This window comes from Sapajus apella, unplaced genomic scaffold, assembly GCF_009761245.1.
Source record: "Sapajus apella isolate SASKATOON/1434 unplaced genomic scaffold, GSC_monkey_1.0 scaffold56, whole genome shotgun sequence".
In the NCBI taxonomy this organism is placed as follows: domain Eukaryota; kingdom Metazoa; phylum Chordata; class Mammalia; order Primates; family Cebidae; genus Sapajus; species Sapajus apella.
Window position 1 is genome coordinate 8,231,437 of NW_022436996.1, and position 12,511 is coordinate 8,243,947.

The 12,511-nt window shown below is 36.6% G+C and overlaps 1 protein-coding gene across 2 annotated transcripts in view; it reads right to left on the reverse strand.

The window, feature by feature from the left end:
• Positions 1–1,360: 1,360 nt before the first annotated feature.
• Positions 1,361–12,511, reverse strand: part of LOC116527869 (GTPase IMAP family member 7-like) — a 122,479-nt gene continuing 111,328 nt past the window's right edge. Inside the window, exons 1-2 of one of the 2 annotated variants that reach the window (XM_032245056.1) lie at positions 11,114–11,292; positions 1,361–5,741 (exon numbers count right to left, since the gene is read on the reverse strand). In XM_032245056.1, the coding sequence (XP_032100947.1) occupies positions 4,819–5,700 (882 nt within the window). In that variant the 5' untranslated portion in view covers positions 5,701–5,741; positions 11,114–11,292 and the 3' untranslated portion in view covers positions 1,361–4,818. Of the gene's footprint in view, positions 5,742–11,113; positions 11,293–12,511 lie in introns of those variants that run through there. The other variant, XM_032245055.1, reaches the window with a different exon arrangement.

A 12,511-nucleotide genomic window follows, 5' to 3' on the forward strand; every position in this document is an offset into this window, starting at 1 on the left:
AAAAAAAAAAAAGAGAAAGAATGCACCTCAACATAATAAAGGCCACCTATGACAAGCTCACAGGTAACATCATACTCAATGTTGAAAAGCTGAAAGCATTCCCTGTATGATCTGGAACAAGACAAGAATGCTAACTCTTGCCACTTCTAACATGGTGCTTGAAGTTCTAGCCAGGGCAATTAGGCAAGAAATAGAGATAAAAGATATCCAAATTGGAAAGAAAGACATAAAATAACCTCTGTTTACAGATGGCATGATGTTATACATAGAAAACCAAAGTGGGCGGGTCATAAGGTCAGGAGTTTAAGACCATCCTGGTCAACATGGTGAAACCCCATCTCTACTAAAAATACAAAAGAATTAACTGGGTGTGGTGACGCGTGTCTGCAGTCCCAGCTACTTGGGAGGCTGAGGCAAGAGAATCACTTGAACCCAGGAGGCAGAGGTTGCAGTGAGCCGAGATCGTGACACTGCACTCCAGCCTGGCGACAGAGCGAGGCTGTCTCAAAAAAAAAAAAAAAAGAAAGAAAAAGAAAAAAGAGAACCAAAGACTCCACATGAAAAAAAAAATTACAGAAATCAGTTGTCTTTCTACCTCTAACAGTTCACTACACAAAAAGAAATTAAAGAATCCCATTTACAATAGCTACCCCAAAAAGACTCAGGAATAGATTTAAACAAGGAAGTGAAAGATCTATACACTGAAAACTATAAAATGTCGATAAAAGAAATTGAAGATGACACAAATAAATACAAATATATATATATTTATATATATAATATTTTATATATATATAATGTTTATGGATTAAAGTAATATTGTTAAAATGTCTTTACTACCCGAAGCAATCTATATAGTCAATGAAATTCTATCAAAATTCTAATGCCATTTTTCACAAGAGTAAAAAAGAATCTAAAATCTATATGAAACCACAAAAGACCCTAAGTAACCAAGACAATCTTCAACAAAAGGAACAAAGCTGGGGCCCTCGAACTACTTGATTTCAAAATACAATAATCGAATCAAAGCTCTAGCAATCAAAACATACTATTATAATTAAAACAAAGTTATAGTAATAAAAAATCACGGTATTAGCATAAAAATGGACATACGGACCAATGAACAGAATAATAAACCCAGAAATAAGGCTACACATTTATGGCCCGTTGGACAAACCAAGAGGAAAGGATAGTTTCTTCAATAACGGTGTTGGGAAAACTGGATATCCACCTGCAGAAGAATGAAATGGGGTCCTTATCTCAAATCGCATAAAAAATTAACTCAAAGTGGATTAAATAAGTTATATGTTAGGCCTAAAATTGTAAACTACTAGAAGAAAACACAGGAAAAATCTTGATGTGGATGGTGATTTTTTTTGTATTTGACACCAGAAGCACAGGCCACAAACACAAAAATAGGCAAACAGGGTTACCTCAAACCAAACATATTGTGTATAGCAAAAGATACAATCAATAAAGAGACATCCTATGGAATAGAAGAAAATATTTGTAAATTATACATCTGATGAGGGGTTAATATTCAAAATACAGAAGGAACTTAAACAACTCAACAACAATTAAACACATAACCCAATTTAAAAAATAGGCAAAGGACCTGAACAGACATTTCTCAAAATAAGACACACAAATATCTTTATGACACGTATATGAAAAAATGTCCAACAAGACTAATCATGAATGAAAGGCAAATCAAAACCACATGAGACATTATCTCATACCTGTAAGTAGAATTATTATAAAAAAGACAAAAGATATCAAGTTTTGGCAAGAATGTGGGAAAAAAATAACCCTGGCAGGAATGTAAATTGGTACAGCCATTATAGAAAACAGGATGGAAGTTCCCCCAAAAATTAAAAATAAGAACTACCATATAATCTACCAATCCCACTTCTGGATATGTATCTGTTACAGTCTGATTGTTTATGTTCCCACAAAATTGATACGTTGAAATCTTCATGCTCAATGTGATGATAACAGGAGGTGGGGCTCTTGAAAGGTGACAAGGTCATGGGGGTAGTGACCTCATAAATGTGATTAGTGCACTTATAAAAGAGGCTCAATAAGAAATTTAAAAACAAAAACAAAAATAAAAGAGGTTCAAGAGAAAATCCTTGTCCCATTCACCATGTGAGGTTAGAGTGAAAAGATAAATGTCTATGAGGAAGTGGGCCGTCACTAGACACTGAATCTGCCAGTGCTTTGGACTTCTCAGCCTCCAGAACCATAGGAAATAAATTTCTGTTGCTTATAAGCCATGCAGCTTATAGTATTTTGTAATAGCAGCCCAAACTAAGAGCAAAAATTGGTACCAAGAACTGAGGGTGCTGCTGTAACAAACACCTAAAATGTGTAAGCAGCTTTGGACCTGGGTAATAAGTAAAGGCTGGAAGTAAGAGGTTTGTGCTAGAGAAAGCCTGCATTGCTCTGAATGGACCATTAAGGATGATTCTACTGAGGTTCAGAAAGCCTCAATTTTCTTAGCAAATACCTAAGTAGACACACCAATAACTTAGGTTATTGGTAGTAAAGACCATTCTGATGAGGTCTCAGAGAGAAATGAAGAATGTGCTGTTGGACAATGGAGGAACGGAAATCCTTATTATAAAGTGGCAAAGAAATTGCCTATGTTGTGTTATTGTTCAAGTGCTTTGTGAAAGGTAGAATTTGTGAGTGATGAAATTGGATATCTGGCTGAGAAAATTTATAAGCAAAATGCTGAAGATACAGTGTGGCTTCTGTTCACTGCCTATAGTAAAATGTGAAAAGAGATAAATACAAATGGATTTTTTAGTCAAAGGGAAGTAGAACTTAAACATTTGGAAAATTCTTAGTCTATCCATAATGGAAAAAAATAAGAAAGCTTTTTCAGAAAAGAAACGATGTGGCCTATTGATCATTTGACAAAGGAAATTAGTATGGATCAGCCATCTCAATGGAAGCCATGTACTATTGATGAAGGCAGTGAGCCATCTAAACAGAAGCAAGGACCTACTGTCTAAGCGAGGACAATGGGAGAATGACCCCAAAGGCATTTCAGAAATCCTGGGGCTGACCGCCATCACAGAAGGCTAGGACCTTGGGGACCGAAACAATTTCAAAGGAGGGGCCACTGCTGCCCAGCGTTACCTCACATTCTGGACTCTGCTCCCCACACTCTGTTGCCATTTTGCTCAGCTCCCCTAGGTGCGGCTCTGGCAGGTTCTGGTGCAGTGTGTGCTGAACCCAGCAAAGCTGTGGGGGCAGGCAAAGTTTTGGAGGCTGGACTACCACCAAAAAGAGTCCAAAAGGCAGGACTTCCATATCAGTGGACCTTGACAGCATCAAGCCAAAAAAGATTATTCTTGAGCCATAGGTTGTTGGACTTGCTTGGTAACTGTCACTCCTTTCTTCATTCCTATATTTCCCTTTCAGAATGAGAATGTCTGTCCTGTGCCTCTCCCACCATACTATGTTCGATGCTCATAATATGCTTGATTTCACTGATTCACAACCGGAAAGCAATTTGCCTCAGAATAAATTGTACTTTAAGTCTCACCCATTACTGATTTAGATGATAATTAGATGAGACTTTGAAGTTACATTTTAAAATTGATGCTGGAACAAGACTTTTGGGGCTACTGGGATGAAAGTAATGTATTTTGCACATGATAAGGGCATAGATTTTGGGGAGCCAGGAATAGGATGCTATGGTCTAAATGATTATGTCCCTCCAAAATTCATATATTGAAATCCTCACCCCCAATGTGATGGTATAAGGAGAAAGGCCCTAGGGAGGTGATTAGGTCATGGGGGCAGAGGCCCCATGAATGAAATTCATGCCATCATTAAAGAGGCCCAACAGAGACCCCTGAGTCTATATTCCACTAAACACACATTCTACTGAATATGTGTGTGTGTGTGTGTGTGTGTGTGTGTGTGTGTGTGTGATAAAGATAGATTTCATTTCCTTTAGGTATTAGTCCATTTGGGCTGCTATAAAAATACCATAAACTAGATGGCTTATAAATATATATTCCACTGAAATATATCTTTATCCATTGCGAGTAATGCTGCAATGAGCATTATTATAGAAATATCTGCACTCCCATGCTCACTACACATTATTCACAATAGCCAAGATAGGAAATAACCCAAGTGTGTCCATGGACAGATGAGTGGATAAAGAAAACATGGTGCATTATTAACATTTTATTAATAATGGAACATTAGTCAACCTTGAAAAAGAAATAAATCTTGTCTTTTGCAATAGTATCAATGAACCCAGAGGACGTTATGTTAAGTAAACTAAGCTAAGCACAGAAAGACAGGTATTGCATGATCTCACTTACATGTGGAATTTTATAAAGTAGAACTCACAGAAGCAAAGAATAGAATGTTGGTTGCCAGGGACTGGGCATTGGGGGAAATGGAGAATTGTTGGTACAAAACTTTAGTTATTCAGGATAAATCAGCTCTGGAGATCTAACATACAGCATGATGACTATACTTAATAATACTGTATCGCATTTTTGAAATTTGCTAAGAGATTAGGCCTCAAATGTTCTCACCACACCAAATAAAATAGTAACCAAGAGGTGCTCGATGTGTTAATTACCTTGAGTTAATTCTTTCACAATGTACATATACATATATTAAAACATCATATTATACACCCTAAACATACTCAATTTTTATTTGTCAATGAAACCTTAATAAAGCTAAGGAGAGGGAGGTATTTTTGCAACTATATTTGGAAGATACGATTCATCACATTGACAAATCATAGTAAATTAAGAAGAAAGAATAAAATTTATATTACTACCAAAACGTATGCCATATTTTGGAAAGCATCTTCAATATCCTACTTAAAACATCTGTAAATATATTTTTCTCAGCTTCTTCCCTTATATTTTTAATTTTTTCATCATATTTCATTTTTAGCAATTTTATTTTTTCCTTCTTTTCTTCCTCTGATTTATGCTCATATTCCTTTTCTACTAGTTCAATTTCCTCATTTAATTGGTCAGTGTAGATGTTCCTCAAAACCTCTTCCCGTTGTTTCAGCCTTTCCTCTGTGTCCTTGTATATGGCGTCAGAAAAGTAAGCCCCTTTGTTGCACTGCACCATTTTCTCTACCAGCTCCACCAGCTCCTTCACCTGAGCTTCCTTCTCTGCCTCACTTGTTAGGCTGCTGTTGCTAAAGGCACAGCAGCGGTTCCCGCACTCCTTTAAAATGCTTTTTAGGTCCACATCCGCATCTGCTATGAAGCCATCCAGACTCTGGCCCTCCAACTCTTCTTTGCGAGTGAACAAGATGACCATGTGCTTCATGGCTAGCTTCCCAAAGACAGCCTTAATCAATGCAATGGTTTTCTGCTCTTCCTCTGTGTAGCGACCCAGCTGCAGAACCAGGACAATAGCATGGGGCCCTGGGCAGGAGGCGAGGACGCAGCGGCTGATTTCCCTGCAAGTGGTGTCCAGGGTCTCCTTGGTGTCAAAGAGCCCTGGAGTGTCAACAACAAGAAGGTCTCTCCCCTGCCAGGTCCGGGATGCTTTTTGACAGGTCTTGGTAACAGCTTGGGCAGCAATTTTAGACTTAAAGATTTGCTTTCCGAGGATGGTGTTCGCTGTCCCACTTTTCCCACTTCCGGTTTTCCCTACCAGAACGATCCTCAGAGAGCGGTCCTCACTCTCAGCCATGCTCACGTCAGGAGGCTCTGTAGCTGAGTCACGTACAAGACCTTAAGGAGAGGAAGAGAGAAGAAAAAAGCCAATTTTGTAAGTGGGACCCTTTCCCAACCTTCTTTTCTGATTTCTCTTTCTTCCTGAAAATTTGTAATATTCTATTATCCATATAGAGCCCAGTAAGGAGAGAAAGATGAAATAGTCCAATTATTATGGAAGAAATAATAGAGAAACCAGTTAAAGAGTTTCCCCTCAAAGTAGTACCAGGTATAGATGGTTTCACAGGGGAATTCTATTAAAAGGTTTAAGATCTGATCATCTCAAAGCTACCTAAAACTCTTCCTGACCATATAAAAAGAAGGAAAAAGTTAATTTTTTTCTACGAAGCAAGTATAATATTGATTCCTAAGGCTGACAAATATTTCATCAACAAACTACATATGTGTCTCATTTGTGAATATTAATATAAAAATCCTAAATAATTAGACACTAATAAATAATAGACTATGATTAAGTGTGATTTATTTCAGAAATACTGTGGTGGGTCAATATGAGAATATTGATTGTTACAACACATCCTGTTAATAGGCTAAGAAGAACATTAGCTAGATGCAGGAAAGATATTAGGCCAAATTTAACACTGATTCATGTTTAAATTAGTTTATAGAATAGAAACTATATATATATATATATATATATATATATATATTTCTTTAACATTATTTTATATAAATTTGAATTTTTAAATTTTGTTATCTTTTTTTTCTGTAGCTAAAATAATTGATTAAAAAGTTTATTTGGATGAAGGAAAATGCAAGTTAGCCTAGACAACCAAGGAAAAGAACAAGGGAAAACTGCTCTACTAGACAATTAAAAATTATAGTCTCCCTAATTAAAGCAGTGTGATATTCGTGAGTGAACAGAGACATGCCACAAAACAGAAAAAGAAAATTCACAAATTGACCATTGCTCATTTTATATTCATTGATATTCAATTCAATTGCATTAACTTACACTCTGTGAAGCAACACCTCATACCAATGGGAAAGATGATGGACACTGAGATAACTATACCACCATATAATTGGATGCAATTCTAACGATAAAGTTGCATTCAATTCCTCATGTCGTACAAATTCCAAATAGATCAGTGATTTAAATGTAAAAACTATCCAATATAAATAATTTAAAATGGGTAAACTCTTTGTAATCTGGGAGTGGGAAAGATGTTTATAACTACGCTATAAAATAGTATAAGGAAGAGACTGATAAGTTTGATTACATAAAATTCTAAAAACTTATTTAAGGCATACAACACCATAGACAAATTAAAACATAAATATCAAACTAGAAAACATTCTTTCCAATTTATCTCAAAGAAGGCTACTTTTCCTGTTATATGAAGAATATCTAAAAGTAGAGAAGCAAAAGACCAGTGACTTGATAGAAAATTGGGTGAGATATGAGCACACAGCCAAAGAAAAAAAAGAAATGCAAATGTTTCTTGAATACATAAAAAGATATCCAAGTCCATTCACAGTAGAGAAAAATAAATTAAATACATAGAATAACGTAAAAATTACTCAGAGATAACTATTTCTCAACTATAGGTATGGCAAAAGTCCACATGTGCCAGCATAATATGGTGGTAAAGGTATGGGGAAAGAGGAAATTTCCTGCATGACGAGTGTGAAGGGGAAAACAATCTAATGCCTCTAGAGGAGAAGGTAGCAATACCTTGAAAAATTACACATGCATTTACTCTTTGATTATCTATCCCAATTTTAGGATTTATCCCAGAGCTGCAATGACAAAAATACAGAAGGAAAAATGCATGTGGCTATTCACGCACTACTATTAGTAACAGGAGAAGACCAAAACCCTATCGGATGCCCATCGGGGGGGCCAGTTGAATAAACTAAGGTATATTCATACAGAAAAGTAGCACCCAACTGCAAAAAGGAATGAGAAATATATCTATATACCAGTATGAAGAGATCTCTGAGGTATACTGTTAAGTGAAAAAAGCAAAGTGAAGAAAATACTGTACAATTTGCTACCATTTATATAACAAGGAGGAATATTAGTTATATATGTGAATAATTTTAATGTGCAGGTGAAAAGCAATGGCAGGACCATTTGAAAACTAAACAAACAAAAGAGTTATTTATATGAAGATGGCAGGAACAAGGTGCAAGGGACAGGAACAAAAAATGGGCATGAGACTTCTGTGAATATCCTTCGTTTTTGCAAATTTGATCTTGAGACCATGTAAATAGTTTACATAATTATACAATAAAAATCATCTTTTAAAACACCAATAAAAATTAAAAGCAAATGAAACAAATAAACCTAATTGATTTTGTGTCAAGGATGAACCAAAAAGAATTGTCCCAAGAGGCTTGAAAATGTAGTATTAATAATTTCACTCTGTGTGTGTATATGTGTTTGGGTGCGTGTGTGTAGTTTTGAAGTCCATCTAAAAGGTATAAATCATGGTGAGCCCAGTAGCAATGTGTGCACTTAATACCTAGATTGTGATCTTCAAATGGCATTTTCCACAAAAGAAATTTGGACTCTAAGAAAAAGTACTGATTCCAGGTGTGGGCCAGTAAACATACAAGTTTAGCCTACAACATTTTTCATATTAGAAAGCAGGGATGCTATTAAAAATTGTTTAGTTTTATCAGAAGGAATTGGAAACCACCTTAAAGGGGTTCCAACCAGACAAAGATGGAACAATTTGAGCATCATTAACAAAGATTGTTCCAGTGGATTAAAATATGTCAAAATCCAGTAGTTTATAATAACACCATCTTCCTGAAAGAAGTTAATTGCTCCCTTTGGAGTGTGACTCATCATTCCGAACATTGACAACTAAAGAGAAAGAAGCATTTATTTTGTTTTTCTTTTTTTTCCCCCCCATTTATTTATTTTATTGCATTTTAGGTTTTGGGGTACATGTGAAAAACATGCAAAATTGTTGCATAGGTACACACGTGGCAGTGTGATTTGCTGCCTTCCTCCCCATCACCTACATCTGGCATCTCTCCATATATCTCATCTTTTAACTATATCTCACAAAAATGAAAGAATCACTGAATGAGAAATTTCCTTTGTATAGGACTACTCCATCTAATAAATAAAGAAACAGTGATAGAATATCACCTTTTTGTAACTCTTAATGAAACGAATTCATTCTAGACAATCATTAACATCTGCTAACATGACAAAAAGACAGATACCCATATATTATGTGCCTCCTAATGGAAGTTTAGTATAGTATTTATTATAAACTACTGGATTTTGACATATTACCACTTAAAAAAACAAAGTCAAATTTTAATCTGATCCAACCCCCGCATTAATATAAATTCACACAAAACACTGGAAGCGCATGTTAAATGACATTGTTAGGATGCAATCAGCAGAGTGAATACTGTTGGACAAAAGACCTTCCCTTCTTTAAACAAAGACATTTAACACAAGAAACAAGGAAAGTGAAAACCTACACATTAAGTGAAATGTAAGGAGGTATCAAATAATTGTAACATGTGGATTTTATTTAGATCCTACCTCAAACGATTTTAAACATTTTGAGATCTTCAGGGAAATCTGAATACAGCTGGTAGTATTAAAAATTATAGTTGCTGTTTATGAAACTGTGGATATGTTTTTAAATGGTCTTTATCTATTAGAGACACATATTCAAATATTTACTGATAAAATGATGTAAATGTCTGACATTTGCTTCAAAATAATCTGCGATAGAGTTGCAAACAGGAGCAAATAGTTGAACAAAACTGGCATAAATTGATAACTGTGGAATTTTAGTATAGATACATGTAAGTTCTTTATATTATTTTTACTATTGAATTAGTATAAATTTTCCACAAATAAAAAAATTAACCCTTGTATAGCGTAAGCATTATCAAGTATACACGGCATAACAGAACACCCTGATAAGCATGTTTTGTATATCTTGTTTACTCTTCAAAATACTCTACAGAGATGATCCACACTTCCTGCAGAAAGGTGAGCTGGGAGCCAGCCTGTGATAAGGGAACCATGAGGAGGGCTTCACACTTCTCGTGGACTTTTCCCTCTCTCCCATCTTGAGAAGCTAAACGTGGGAGATGGTCAGAAAAATCACTTTAAAACTTTCTGATAGAGGCAGCAAACCACCTTGCCACGTATGTACCTATGCAACAATCCTGCATGATCTGCACATGTATCCCAGAACCTAAAGTACAGTTTAAAAAAATAATAAAAATTTCTCCAGTGGTTCTTGGAAGATCTAGAGGACCTCCAGCTAAGAGAAAGGCTGAGAAGTGAAAAAAGCATTTACAACAGAGGTGGACAGTTCTAAACTGTGGCTAGACCCACCAGTTCTAGAAAATTTCGTAAGCTCCTTGAGATTTAGTTCCCTCCGCTATAAAAAGGGAAAGTAAAACCAATCTTGCAGGGTTGTCCTTAGGCTTTCATAGGGAGATTTCTATAAAGGTCTTTTCTAGCAACTCTTTTTGTATCGAAAGGCACAGCAACTCCACATGTTACACTGTTAGGGACACAGCTTGACTCTGTTTCATGCTGGAAAAAGTCAGCAGACTGAATTCTAGTGATCCTTTGCCGTGAGTGAGCTGGGTGCCCCTTGGAGAATCAACAAAATCTCTGGAATTGAGATTCTGATTCCTTTTCAGTAAGAAGAGGGACTTCTCCTGTGGAGCCTCCAGAACGTACCCTGCTAATTAGCTTGATTTTATTCCTGTAACACTCATTTTAGACTTCTGACTTCCAGAACTGCAAAAGGAAAATTTTATGTTGTTTTAGGCCACTACATTTTTTGTCATTTGTCATGGTAGCAATAGAAAGTTGATACTCCAAGGTTACGTAGTTAATCTGTGTAAGAGCTAGGACAGTACTATGCCTTTCATCTCCTGTTATTATTTCTGCGATATCTTCATACGTTAACTTTGGCATTTATCTAGCATCATGGCAGTGGAAAAAAAGCCCTGAGTTTTGTGTGCACACATGCATACACATACACACAAAATCAAAAACATAATATTCCTTTTTTATAGGAATGGACAGGTGGTCTCTAAATTGCCTGTCACCTCTAAAAATCTGCCTTCAGAGCCCTTAATTTCCTATGAAGATTATCAGGCAACACTCTGTGTCTGTGACAATAGCCAGTGAGTGGAGGTGTACTATACAGCCATGCATGTCCTGTTACACATGAGATGCATGGACACTGCAAACCAATCTCCTCACTCCCCTTCCCACCCATCCCTCTCACGGCACTTTCCATGCAGTGCTGCTGGCACAGTGCCCTGTTCCTCCTCAGGGCAGAATCCACTCCACTAGACACCCTGTCCTCACTGCCCTATGCAGCCCAATAGCACCAGACCCTCTTCTCAGCCAGGCTCACCTTCTCTTGAGTAAGTTGAGTTCTCTGATTTTCTCCAAGGAGCCTGCTTGAGCCGTTGCTTTTGCTTTTATTGTGAGGCAAATGTATCTGCACCCCCACCAAAACCTCTGAGTCAGGAAACTCAGACTGGGCGGAGCCACAAAAAAAAATACCGTTTGTCTTTAAAGAAACAGAAATAGGCATGGGCAAAAACTTCATAACTAAAACACCAAAGCAATGGCAACAAAAGCCAAAAAAGACAAATGGGATCTAACTAAACTTAAAAGCTTCTGCACAGCAAAAGAAACTATCATTAGAGTGAATCAGCATCCAACAGGATGAGAAAATATTTTGCAATTTACCTGCCTGACAAAGAGCTAATATCCAGAAAACGCAGAGAACTTAAACAAATTTACAAGAAAAAAAAAACCATCAAAAAGTGGGTGAAGGATATGAACTGACACTTCTCAAAAGAAGACATTTATGCAGCCAACAAACATGAAAAAAAGCTCATCATCACTGATCATTAGAGAAATGCAAATCAAAACCACATTGAGATACCATCTCAGGCCGGTTAGAATGGCAATCATTAAAAAATCAGGAGACAACAGATGCTGGAGAGGATGTGGAGAAATAGGAATGCTTTTACACTGTTGGTGGGAGTGTAAATTAGTTCAGCCATTGTGGGAGACAGTGTGGTGATTCCTCAAGGATCTAGAAACAGAAATGCCATTTGACCCAGCAATCCCATTGCTGGATATATACCCAAAGGATTGTAAATCATTCTATTATAAAGACACATGCACACATATGTTTATTGTGGCACTGTTCACAAAAGCAAAGACTTGGAACCAACCCAAATGCCCATCAATGATAGACTAGATAAAGCAAATGTGGCATATATACACAATGGGATGCTATGCAGCCATAAAAAAGGATGAGTTCATGTCCTTTGCAGGGAGATGGATGAAGCTGGAAGCCATTATTCTCAGCAAACTGACATAAGAACAGAAAACCAAACACCGCATGTTCTAGGGGTGCCAAATCATTTTAGGTCCTATATACTTGAAACTTTCTCCTTGCTGCTTTTTCTTCTGTATTGCTAGGTACAAATACCAGAATAATGCTTGAAAATACAGTTGGTGCCCTAGAGAATCTATTATTTAAAACCATTCTGTTCTAAGAGGCATCAGTTGTAGTCCTTCCAATCACACAGAGTGCTATGACAACTCCAAGGAAACATCAGAATTACTAATCTAGCTAGTTAGTGTCATTTATTCTGGAATTGTCTCCTAAGCTGTGACTAACATTCTTGATCTCTTGATATAACTTTTGAGTCAGTTAATTTTTTCAGTATTTTGCTGTCCTCTTGGGAATTGGCCCTCAGAGGACAGTGCTTCCAAGTACATCTTCTCCCAG